The sequence below is a fragment of the Xiphophorus hellerii genome, chromosome 24 (genome assembly GCF_003331165.1).
Source record: "Xiphophorus hellerii strain 12219 chromosome 24, Xiphophorus_hellerii-4.1, whole genome shotgun sequence".
Lineage (NCBI taxonomy): Eukaryota > Metazoa > Chordata > Actinopteri > Cyprinodontiformes > Poeciliidae > Xiphophorus > Xiphophorus hellerii.
Genome location: NC_045695.1, coordinates 14,198,263 through 14,211,387, shown reverse-complemented (window position 1 = coordinate 14,211,387; position 13,125 = coordinate 14,198,263). Strand labels below are relative to the sequence as shown.

The following is a 13,125-nucleotide window of genomic DNA, read 5'->3' as shown; positions in this document are numbered from 1 at the left end:
CTTTTAAGGGATTTGAATCCAAACAGAAGAAGAGACGGATCTTTCAGCAGGCTTTGAAAGCCAGTTTGGGTCGGAAAAGTCCCCGACCAGAACACGAGTCAAGCAGTCCTCTGCTTCTCTCTCAACAAATCAATTGTGTGCACAAAGAAGCCGAGGTCCCTATTAGAGCTCCCAGAAGAAGCCGATCTCGACGGAGGCGTCTCGTTTGGTTAAGTTCATTAGAGCAGAAACAGCTTTTTACCGCCATTTTCTTTTCTGCTTTTTATCCTGCAAAAACAGAAACTCGTCTCACTAGCCCATGTTTCAATTTTGCAGATTTTAATGTTTGCAATCATCCAGATAAGTAATTACAATGAAAGGAGTAATAATATGTTGCAGCATGATAGAAATGTGTTGAAGTTTTCACCCCTGTGACTCTTGGTAATTGGAACATTCACAGCAGGAGGCCGGTCAGGCTTTAAATAGCCGACCAGGCTGGCTTACACTTACCTTCCTGCATTCTCTGCTGCTCATACAGTGGCCACAATCCATCCGTTTGAAGGTTGCAGGAGCATTGGTCAATAAATCACAATGAGGGAGATTCGACTGCGCTTTAGTTTTTCGGCCCGTTTGCTGCTTGTGTTTAATTCATCAGGGTCGCCGTTGACAAGCGCTGTCGATAGACGCCTAAGCAGCCGAGTGCAGGATGTTTGCATGAGGCTCGCGATGAATCGCCAAAAAAATGGACGATGGAAATGCTACGGCTGCCATTTGCTTTGTTTTCTGTTTTTTATTTTAATAAGCACAATGTTCTGGTTTGACACAGAGATGAACCGATCCACTTTTTCACCTCCGATATCTGAGGTCTAATATCAGCCGATTTGATACAGAGAAACTGAAACACGTGTACTGAACTATAAATTTATTGATGAATATGACCAGCACAGGACACAAAGAAACACTAATGTCTTCACAAACATGGAAAAACAACTGCAACAAATAAATGATAAAGCATAGAATTAGACTGAATAGATCTTTAAAATATCATGGTCCATATAGATATTAATATTGGTGCGTCTTTAGTTTGACCCTTTGTTACGTTTGTACAGATTTATTTTTCTGTTCCATAGAAAGTATTCCTGCCTCAGTGTTCAGCTAAATCCACGGCTACTAAGAATAGAATAGAAACAGCATTTATTATCCTGTGAAGGAGAAATTCATCAGCATCAGATAAAAAGGTTCACACAAAACCAAAACGTTCTTAAAGTTAACTTTAGTCTTTAACTTTTCCACTCTATATTCTGTTTTTTTTCTCCGTCCTGTGCAGAGCTGCCATCTTTGATTTGTGGTTTATTTATTTTTTGTTTTTCCATAGAAAGTTCTCCTGGGTCAGTTTTTAAGGTTCGCTTCGTCTCTTTCCTTTGTAAAAACGTCAAAGAAACCAAAGTTTTCATCTTGTTTGTGTTTTATCGCAGTTTATTTCCAATAGAAAGCCCACCTGACTGCAGCTGTGTTAAGTCTAAGTCCATTTAATAAAAACATGGTTCACTTTAAAAGTTTGGAACATTAAGAATCAATATTGAACCAATATTGTTTATTTTAACACTAAATTTGCTACTTTGACTAGGCCTGTCTGGACTTTAAATTAAAAAACTGAAGTAAAAACTGTTTTTGGAGCCACAGGAAGCAGAAATTGCTTTGACTAGCCCTCTGAATATATTGCATGATTTCATTATTTGTTTTACTCATAGTGATACGTCTGAACTTGTGTGTTGAAACTAAAAGAAATGAATATTAAAAACAGTTTCCCTTCTACACACACACTCCTTCATGCTCTCACTTTATTATCCTGGGCTCCAAGCCTCTGAGGTTTAGATTTCTCACTTTATTTTTACCTTTTCCCTTGGAGACATTGTGGTGCTACAATAAAAGCTGCTTTACTGCACAGTCTGCCTCAGCTTAATGAGCCACCATGGGTATCTTTCCTCTCAGAAGTTCTGAAGTTTCCCAACTTAATGTATGACCACTGATTTATCGGCGCAAACTTTCAGAAAAATTGATCAGATATCGTCGTGAAAGGTTATCAGCACTACGACTGAAAATAACACTGGGAGGCTTTCTCTGTCTCGCTTTAGGGTACTTCAGCAACCAGGAGGGGAGGGGGGAGAGCGGCCATGCTTTCTCAATTCTGCTGGACCCGATTCAGCTCTATTGATCTGTACCGGCTCCCTGCAGGCTAACATTTATCAGCTAATTGGGCTTAAAGTTGCTCCTGTTGCATTCGGATGTCCAAGTTGGGGAAACTTAAAGCTAAAGAGTCATTTTTAAATTCTCTCTGCATCAATAGATGTCGTTTATTTCTGATGCTGCTTCAGCCAAAAGGTGGTGGCAGCATCATGCTGTGCTGCAGCAGCGACTGAGAAATGGGTGGAGCTAAAAACAGGGAAAGACTGGAAGATTACAAGATACTAATGTGCTGGAATGTCCTAGTCAAAGTTGAGAAAATAATAGTCTTGTTTTTATTTCTCAGAGTTAACAACAAATGTTATTGTCTATGAAAACCTTTAAAAATTACCAAATAGGATTTATTTTTTTAAATTAGGCAAATCTACAAAACACTTTCAATGTTTTGGATCTACAATAATCCACATCCCTTTCCAACAAAAATACTATTTAATTAAAGTATTGCAACTTGGTTTATTATTGAGTAGGTGAAAAAAAGTCAGTATTTATTTATTTTTGTTTATTTTCAACTCAACAGTAAACTAAACATGAATTATATTGTAAATAAACATTTATCTGGTTTCTGCTTGTTTGCTCTACTGAGAAAAATGAATATTTAATCTATTTTCAGCAATTAAATCAAGATCTAGGTCAATCTTTGTTTGAAAATTCAGTTCAGCTAAATTTTGATACAGCAATTAAAAGCAGAACTGGGTGCATCGAGATGCCGCACTGCAAAAACACAAAATCTTACCAGGTTTTTTTTGTCTAGTTTACAGTTTAAATATCTCAATTAATTTGAAGTAAAACAAAACAAACTTTTAAGCAAAATATATGAACTTACTTTAAGTCAGTAATTTGTTATTATTGATGAAAAATTACTTATTCCACCGGCAGATTATTTTACTTTTAACAGGACATTTTTCCCATATTATATGTGAAATAATCTGAAAATGGAATTAGAATTTTTTTAGGGATTATTGACTTAAAACGAACTCATATATCCTTCTGAAAAAGTACTTTTAAGTTCGTTTTGTCTTATTCAAAGTGTAGCAAGATATTTTCACTAGAAACTACCTGGTAAGATCTGGTGTTTTTGCAGTGTAGTTTAGAGAAGGGATGTGCGATATAGCATAAACTTTATATCATGATATAATTTGTAATGGGTAACGATATATAATCACGATATAATTTGTGTAAAACTTACAATAAAGAGAAAAAAAATCACACCTTTATTGAGTTGATGTGTATTTATATGCGTTAAAACTTGCTAAACACTCATTAAAAACATGACATGTTGCATGTAATGTTTGTAACTGTTTTGTTTTATGATGCTGCCTATCATTAACAGGAATTTCTTTAAAAATCTCATTTTAAGGGAGAGCTGACTTCTATTTCCTAACTTCCACATACTTTGCACATGACATTTTTCTGCTCCCCACAAGTTTTTCACTCTGTTCTCGGATTGTGTGCTTTTTCGAGGTGTTTTTTTTATTCGTGTAGTTTGGTCAGACCATCACCCGACCTACGGCACTTCCTCGCTGTCCGACTGTGACATCTGCTGCGCTCCTCCTGAGCATCGCGCTAAGACCATGGAAGGGTTAGTCCATAGGACTTATCAAGCTTTACCTTCTGTGCGTACCGGCGCTTTTACGCCCAATTTCCCTGCTGTCTGACCGTGACATCTGCTGCGCTCCTCCTGAGCTGAGTTTAAACCCCAACCAGGTCAAGATAATTAACTTTTTTTGCACCTGACTTTTTAACGAGCTCTTCTCTTATGCCATGCTGTTTCCCGCTTGCTCTGATTTGATGCCGGGCGATTAAGTCATCAACACATCTTACCTACTTTACAGTATAAGTCAGAGCAGAAGCTTAAGCATTTTTCTAAGTAGATTTTGATTTAAAAGTTGTAGTTTTGTTCAAGTTTGTTTAATTTGTATTCTTAAATTGTAGTCCGGAGGTTGCAAATTGTCCAGGTCTACATGATCAAAAATGTACGCCTCATTTTTCAGATTTTTATTTGGAGAGAGTTTAAAACTTGCTTTCCCTTCTGCGTTACATTGATTGACCTCTTTGTTTTGAGTAAAATAAACAGCATCTAAACACACAGGAGTCCCTTTGCCCTCATGCAGCAGAGATGAAGGAGAAACATGGCCGACTCTGATCCACAATCCGACACAGCCATCCTTTATTAACTCTGTTTGCTGTTGGTCCAGCGGAGCTTTTCTCTGGAGATTTTGTATCTCATCCTCTCATTGGTCACAGCGCAGACTCCGCTGGAGCTCAGCTGGAGCTCAGCTGCTGTTTAAAAAGGATTATTTACATCCGTGAGCCTCGGTCCGGTCCGGCCCGGCCCGCTGACCGCCACATAAATATTCCGCCGGTGTTTTTCTTCCTTGGAGATCATCAGCAGTTTCAAAGCATCCGCGATTGTGTTGTGGCTGAGAATTCGTTTGATGAATGGAGCCATTAATGATTGATTCCTGGCTGGTGCGCGCCGCTCGGGCCCCGCCGGGGGCGCAGACTTCGCCCGCCGTTGGCAGGCTCGCGGCGCCGTTGTCATAGAGACGGGCAGACACGACGAGAGGAACAAAAACGAATTAAATCAGTAAGAGTCAACCTTGTACCGATTGAGCCTTTGAGACAGCAGGCTAAAAATCCTGGGAAACATTTTGAGCTGTTTGTTGTTTCTGCTGGTTTCATTACTGTTTATTTTATTTCTTTTGATTCTAAAATATTCTTGGTGATTTATTTCCAGCTAGAACTGTACCTCAGATATGCTGAATGAATCAGATTCTTTAGACATTAAGAAGCTGTGAGTCCAAGGTTTTGGTTTTACATTTTAAAAACTCATTTTGAAGGTATTCACATCCCTAATAAACTCAACTGAAATCCTTAGATTCTGTTCAGTTCAGGTGGAAAAACACAAAAATTTGTTAGTGAGGATGTAATAAATTGAATCTTGGTTCTTTTACCTTTTTACCTTATAATCAATTAATCTTTATTCCTCGCCACCATTATAACTTAATATACTTTGATTTTTTTGTCAATAAATTCTCCATGTCCTCTGCTTAAAGCGTGACGTGCGACTCAGGCTGCTGTATTTCAGCTTCAGTTACGGTAAAATATATATATTTTATACATGTTAGTCGGCTTTTATAGCAATATCAAATCTAATGCCCTGTCTGAGGCAGAAACAGCCGATCGGAGGCATTTTTTGTTTTTAAAGCCATCAGGCGAGGCTAATTCTGTGTGAATCGCTCACGCTCGCTGTGAATAACCAGATTTGACAGAACAATCGGCGTTATGTGTTGCGTTTGTGGGCGATGTTTTAATTTAGCCTGCAGAGAGCGTATAATTTATTGAAAACAATCAGTTTTCATGTTTCAGAACCTCGAAGCAATCTCCAGCGACCCGAAATGAAGATGGACGTTTTAAACGGAGGGCATCCTTCTTCGGGTTGTTTTCCTGCCAGGATAGCAGGAGAGTTAACAAAGAAAGAGCAGTTAGCTGTTCTAAATCTAAATAAACCCACTTTGTGGTGCATTCAGGTTCAGAGAATTTGGATTGGTTTTCTCGTTTCTGACCTTGCAGCTGCCGGTTTTTTTCGCTTAATTTCTTCCAGAGGAAACATCTCCTCCTCAGATTGTTGTGTTTGATCACATTCTGCTCCCACAGCGGCTAAAAAATTTAATAAATCAAGAACAACCTTGTGTTGCCATTCAAATTTCCCCAAACAAGGCGAGTGAGGAATGCCTCCAGTTACAGTGCCAAGGTAAAGTACTCTGGGTCTCATCCACTCACATGATTACATCTGAATTGTTGGGAACTGAATACTTGACCTGTGAAGAAAGTAAAGCAGCTGAAGCTTTTCAGTCAGGTTTCGTGACAGAGTTTAAAGCTGCACCACGTTAGCAAATAATTAGCGTTTCCAGTCGTTGTGTTTTTAGTCAGATCTGTTCCCCTGAGATGGCCTTGATTTATCCAACTCAAACTTTGTGATCATTTCTTTCTGCAGATTCAAACTGAACTCTTTTTTGTTTGGTTTAAGGTTGAATTCCACAAAAATATGGAAATATTTTTACTCTTGCAGAGTTTGGCGGACATATTCTTCATGACTTTTTTGATTTTCTTACATAAACCCACACAAAGTATTGAAGTTTTTCATATCGGATGCATTTGAAAATTCAGTTTGAAACACTTGAAAACTGAATGGATATAAAAGTATTTTTACATCAATCTGATGGTTACAGTTAAGAAATATCTTTGGTGAGTTAAATTTATTCAATAATTTAGCAGCAAAAATGGTTTCTGACTTTAAAAAGTTGTATATGTTGTCAATATGTGGTTGTTGAGTAACTAAAAATTTAAATCTTACCATCATTTTTTGTTGTATTAACCATGTGTACCTGTTATATCTATGATTTTTTTATTGCCACATGAGGAGTTGGACCATTTAAAAATCTCGCTGTGAACCAGGCATAATTTTTCTTCCACTTGCTGCCACTTTGTCACATGAAATCCAAACGAAATCCTGAATTTTCTGTTTGTATCGTGAGCAAATGTGACGTATTTCAAGGTGTGAAGCAGCGCCTCAAGTAAAGTTCGTCTCATCACGTGATGCCGGCAGATTTCCTTCACCCAGACTTTCTCGCCCCATCTGATCTCCGCAAAGTCGACCAGAATCTTTCCACCCATCCACTTTCCGAGGCTTCGCTGGCACACAGCAAAGACATAAATCAATAATCTGATCTGGGAGAAAAGCTTGTTGCCAGCTGAGACCATTTTTAGCCACAGACCAAAGTCGGCATCGCCTCCCACTGATGAGAGACGGCAGAAAAATCCAGATTTTCCTTTTTTCTTCTGATCAGTCGAGCAGCAGATCAACCTTTGATCTGCTGCTCTTGTTGCTTTTAAGTGCAGATGTGTGCATGCTTCTTGTTTTTATGGGCGCCAGGAAAACGGTAGATGAGAGCCAGAAACGTGAACTGCAACTCCACACTTCCTTATCTTGGTGTTTGGGACTATTTATGGAGAGACACATTAAAATTAAAGGGAGGGAAGGGAAAAAAGCTTCAATATTAGGGAAGGTTTCTTTAAACTGGGGTCTTCAAAGTGTGGCTCGGGGGCCACTTGTGGTCCTTGAATAAAATATTTGTGACCTCTTGATTGCAGAAAGTCTCAGGCAACGGAATTATAATAGTTTTAGGTTTTTAATTATAGTTTAGTTTTATTTCATTGTGACTTTTTGTCTAAGTTAGTTTTAACTAGTTTGTAGTGTGTTTGCTAGTTCTTTTTAGGCACTAGCTTAGTTTTTATTAGTTGTAGTAGTTTTTTCATACTTTAGTTAATTTTTAGGTGGGTAATTCAAAAAAGTTAAAGTATTATATTCATAAACACTAAAATAAAAGTTATTATTTCTATAATTTCTGTATGTTTTGGTTTTATAAACAAACAGTTCCAGTTAGTTATAGTTTTCCCCATTAATTTATGTTTTTATTTATTCCAGTTAACAAATATGTTTTCTCAATTTCAGCTTATCTGCAATAACCTTTGAAGGCATGAAGTGTTTTTCTTTTAATTTTTAATTTCATAGTAAGCAGAATTACAAACTTTTTCTAAAAAAAAGAAAAAAAAAACAGAGACTTGGCTAATAGAAGACGAGATTTTTGAAGAAAGTTCTTGTTTTTAGATTTTCTAGATCAAAATTTTACCCAAAATGTTAGGAAACTCTCCCCCTTTTATTAAGACAAACAATATTGCCTGCTCAATGTATTACAACAACGTAACTTTGGAGAAACAGAATGTCTGCTGGGTATATTCAGCCCGTTTTGTAAAAAGTTTGGACACACACACAGCAGCAGAGCGGTTAAGAATCCAGCTCAGGTTCAGTGCTTGGTTTGCAGCTTTTCTGGGTTTTGGACTCATTTGTCACCCTGAAGCTACCGGCAGTTACAGTTTGAGAGGAAACAAAGCTGTTTGCCTTCATGTTGCAGGAAAGATTACTTCCCAAGACAATATTCAATCTTGTGAGCCATCCATGCTATAAATATTAAAGAGGGGATTCAGAAGCCGCCGCGCACCAAGGAGGTTTAATTTGGCTGCCGGTTCTGAGTCGGACTGGTGGTTCAGCTTTTGTCTTGATTACTCGATCTGAACCGGCTATAATTTGATGTAAAAAGTGCTCAGTTTCAGGTCAGAACCGGCCCAGATGAGATGTGGCCAGAGCAGTTCTGACTGAAGCACTTCCAGTGTTGGTTGGGAGCCAGAACCTAAATTAAATTCACTTATTCCTGTGCTGGCAGCTTCAGCGAAGGTCCTTGATCCAGAAAACTGCTGCTAGAGTAGAACCAACTCTTGGACCGCCTCGTTATTTCTCACCTTCAGGTCCGGGGATGAATCACAACGTCCGGACGGATTCAGATTTAAAGTTGTCTTGTTCTGGCAGCATCTTCCAGGGAAATATAAAATCAAAATGCAGAGCAGGACACATTCTACAAACCCAAATATATAAAAAAATGGAAGTTTCCATTAGATTTTAAATCAGGGGTGTTCAAGATGTGGGTCAGGGGCTAGTTACGGTCCTTAGACAGAACATATGCGGCCCATCGCCCGTCTTATCATAGGTGGTTGAATCAAAAAGACTTTTTTATTTTTAAGCAAATTAAAATCATCATTTTTTAACAACACAAAATATGTAACTTTTTATAACAAATAGAACCAAATTTATCAAGACACTTTTACTGAACAACCGACGTGGATGCACCAAAACCAGATTCTGTTTAATTCATGGAAACCTGCATAAATATAACAAGTACTTTAAAATAAAATGAACCAAATCCTGTTGTTATAAATTAAAACTACAAAACTAAATTCCTTTCTTCTAATACAGCCAAGTTATTTTTACATTTTGGATCTACTTTGGTTCCTGCAGAACAAAACAAGAAACTTTATTTGCTTAGTTTTATTTAAATTTTTAATTATTTTTTTTTATGTCTTTGGCCCGCGACTACTTTTGATTCGATGATTTTGTTGGCTGATTTAAACCTCTGGGTAAATTTCTGTCAAAATATTCTGAAGTTTTTAGATGAATTCCACACATTTATGCTCTCTGATGTCCAAAGGTTGTAATTTTGAAGAAAAAAAACATAAATTTTTCATGTATTTACAATATTAAATCTGAGATATTCTCTGATATCACTAAATCAGGTACTGGTGACAAAAAAAAAAACATTTAGGAAGCAAAAATAGGAACTTTGCAGCTTCTTCCTCCTTAACTTAGCTTCTGGTATTTGTTGTTGCAAATGTGAGAGAATATCTCGGTTTTAATATTGTAAATTTATGCATTTAATCACGGTAAATTATGCTTTGACACAAGCCACATCATTATGTTTTCTGTTGTCTATGATGACACTAATACTTTGCTGTACCTGTGAGATGTTTGAATTTATTTTGCTTACTCGGCCTCCATCTCCACCAGTCTGCTTCCCATTGCTTGTTTTGCGTTGTTGTTCCTGACCCTGCTTGTTTGCTGGCTTATCTTTCTGGCCCCTCGCCACTGCTGTTTGTGTAATGCAACAGAACCGCTCTGTGCTGTTAGGTCAAAGCGTTTTTGTCAATGCTGCTGCCTTTTTTTTTTTTTTCTGTCTTGCTGGCATATCGGAAAATACGAACAAGTCTAAACTGTACTTTTTATTGTAATTTACAGTTTCTATTGTGAAAATATTTAGATTTTTACATGCAGATTTGTATAATTTTAGTCAAGGTGCATATATATATATATATATATATATATATATATATATATATATGTGTGTGTGATGCAACAGAAAACCTGATTTAAACTGGGGATAAATTATCTTTAGCTGAAGAATATATTGTGAATCAATGCCTGTACATGTTAAACATGGTTTGGTTTGCAAGTTTTCATTTGTGTGAAAACAGACTAAAGTATTGACTGAAGTTGTCCAAATCTCATGTTTTTAACATGCTGGGATTTTACCTCCATGTTCCTCTACTATCTCCTCTAAGCCCCAAACCAGTCAGTCTACAGAAAGCTTCATATCTTCATGCCGCTTTGAAGCCTCAGCAAAGTGATCCAGACTTCCAAAGGCAGATGTTTAAACCTGAATTTGGCTGAAAATTGTGTGAATTTCTGACATTTCCCAAGCAACAGGAGCCACAGACCATCGCTGTGCTGATGAAGAACTCATGCAGGATTACTGGAGCGTTATTCAGATAGAAGTCACCAAACAGGGTTCAAATATCCCTTTTATTTGACTTAACTTAAATATATCCTTCTTGATTCATCAGATTTATCTCAACCTGTGATGGTCTTGTAGGTTGAAAGCATCAAGGAAAGGTGAAACCATGAACAAATAAGTGTGTTCATGCCTTTTTATCTGTTTTTGTGGACCAGAAAGAGACGAGAGCTTAATAAATACATGTGGGAACTGCAGGGAGGTGAAATTGAAGTTCTCCCTTGTTAAGGATTTAGAGTACCAAAAGGCGGCCCTCAGGTGACCCTCTATATATTCCCAAGTGCTCTTCTCCTATAGCCCAGAGCTGCCTTTGTGACTGAACAGGACACAAAACGAAGACAATTTCTTTTTCTGTTTTTTACGATCTCATCAGACTTTTCTTTTGTCATTTCCTCTTAGCAACAAACTCCTCACCCTTGCATTTCCTCTCATTGTCTGTTGCTCTGACTACTCTCTTTCTTCTCCTTTCTGTGTCATAATAGCCTGCAGATGCAATTCATTTCACAAGCAGGGTGTAGGTGGAGGCATTGTACTTGGAGCGGTGCTTCTGCAAAATTACTGCCAAAGCTCATACACTCACTATTGCTCTGTTTCATACAAGCCACATTCCTGGTACAATCCCCAACACTATTTTTATATTAGCGAGTTTTTGTAGACTTATCAAAAAAATTGATGACAACCCGAGAAGATGAAGGGAAAGATGCCTTCGGGGAGTTGTTTTGTGGAAAATCAGTCAGCATATTTGTTCAGTAATGGGGCTGTAAAACAGGCTGTCAGTTGTTCTAGAAAATACTGTCTTACCATAAGAAATGAGGTTCTGGATGGAGCAATAAGACACAAAGCAGCACCAAAACCAGCTCGTCGAGTCTGACCATAAAATTAAAGGCTTTGTTGGAGTTGAAACACGTCAGCGTACAATGTAATTACATCCTCTAACCGTCTACCGACAAATAAATGATTAGTTTTCATTTTCGATTCAATGTCACTAATCTGAAGGTTTAACCTGGGAGGATAATTAGGAGAGTTAGGATGAAAGTTGAATAGATGTGGCCGTCACAGATATAAAAGGAAACATTTAGGCTTTTGATGTGATTATTTAATGTCATGGTTTCCCCCAGGAAACTTGCTAAGCCCAGTGTTTGGGTGCTATGGCGGCCATTCATCATTGTTGTGTTTTTGAGTTAAAAAATGTTTAAAGTTGACAAGAAATTTAAAAATATCACAAAAAATGGAGAGATTGGAAGATTACTACCTGAACACGTACTATAAAGTCTTATAAAAAGCAAACGTTTTAAAAATACTTAAGTAAATAAGCAATGCTTAGCCTGGTGGGGCACAAGTAAAGCCTGGTGGCCCGCCAGGCTTATAACACACTGGGGGAAACCCTGCATTGATATCATGATGTCTCTTTTGCATTAAATGTATAGAATTGGTGTAAAACTTGTGGAAAATTGTATTTACCACAGTTTAATGCATCTGGTAGGTCAGCTGGTGTTGACAGATGTTTGGTAATAAAAATGGCAAATCAGCCAATCATATAGCAACAACTAATCGCTTTATATGTTTATTAAAAACTGTAAAAAGGATTCTACATTTAGATGAATAACATGGCTATGAATAACTGGTTTGGAAAGCCAAAGGAATCTGTGTCTGGAGCTTGAAATGTAGAGTTAATAAAACATGTTTTTGTTTTTTAATTTAGATATGGTCCCTCCAAAAAAAAAAAAAAACCCTGTAAAAACTGAACCACAAATAGGCGGGCTTCACTGGATTCTGTTTGATTATATCTTGGTAAAATTATTTAAAAGGCAGTTTACTAAAGTCCCAACTCTTTCAAAATAAGAGCTTGTTATATTACACTGCCTGGTCTGAAAAGAAAAAGTCGCACTAATAAATCTTTATGTTTTATTACATTTATTGTGGTTTTATTTTTTAAGATTTATTTCCATCCAGTGTTGCAGTATTTTTTTTCAAGTTCCTTTCAGTTTTTACCCAGTTTCTGTAGTTTCTATAAACTTCTCAAGTGTTTGGACTGCTTGATACCAATGATTTGACCCTTTTTTAACAAAATATCATCTCTCCCACAGTTGGGATTGAAGAAAACTGTTTGCAGTTGAATAATAATCACCCATAAAGCAATTATGCAATTGGAGACTCACGTTTTTACTTTGGTAGACTTGCTGTTTGGTCAGACAGTGTATTTCACTCCAATAAATTTGTTTTTCACTTACGTTGTACAGAAAATACAGTAAAAGTTTTGAAATTGTTTATCAAAGCCATATTTTTATATTACTACAGCTTCCCAGATATCTGTTGCACAAAGATTAACTCTGTCAATACCTCATTTTTTCTCTTCAAGTCTAAATCCAACAGTGGCCTTTCAATGCTTTGCCAATTCCTCTCCTTCTGTCTGGTGCTCCGTTTGTTCCTCCTGACTAAAATCCATAAAAATGGGTCAGAAGTCTTTTCTCCCCCTGATATATAAACAACAATAATAGTATGTAGTTAAGAGGAATAAGCTGCTGTGTATCAGGCTTCCCTTACACTCATAATGCTTCAAATAATTCCCTGCCGGCTTCGATCTGTTCAAGGGATTTATTCACAATATGAAGAATGTACCAACAGCAGATTATCCTGTAAAAATCAATGCTTAATTTGAGAT

The 13,125-nt window shown here is 37.2% G+C and overlaps 2 protein-coding genes across 5 annotated transcripts in view; both read left to right on the top strand.

Moving 5' to 3' along the window:
- Positions 1–13,125, top strand: part of LOC116715903 (neural cell adhesion molecule 2-like) — a 288,491-nt gene that overhangs the window by 105,008 nt on the left and 170,358 nt on the right. The window lies entirely within an intron of this gene.
- LOC116715496 (neural cell adhesion molecule 2-like) overlaps positions 1–13,125 on the top strand; it is a 200,905-nt gene that overhangs the window by 19,587 nt on the left and 168,193 nt on the right. Inside the window, exon 2 of the mRNA XM_032555907.1 lies at positions 3,706–3,802. Within this exon, the coding sequence (XP_032411798.1) occupies positions 3,706–3,802 (97 nt within the window). The remainder of the gene's footprint in view (positions 1–3,705; positions 3,803–13,125) is intronic.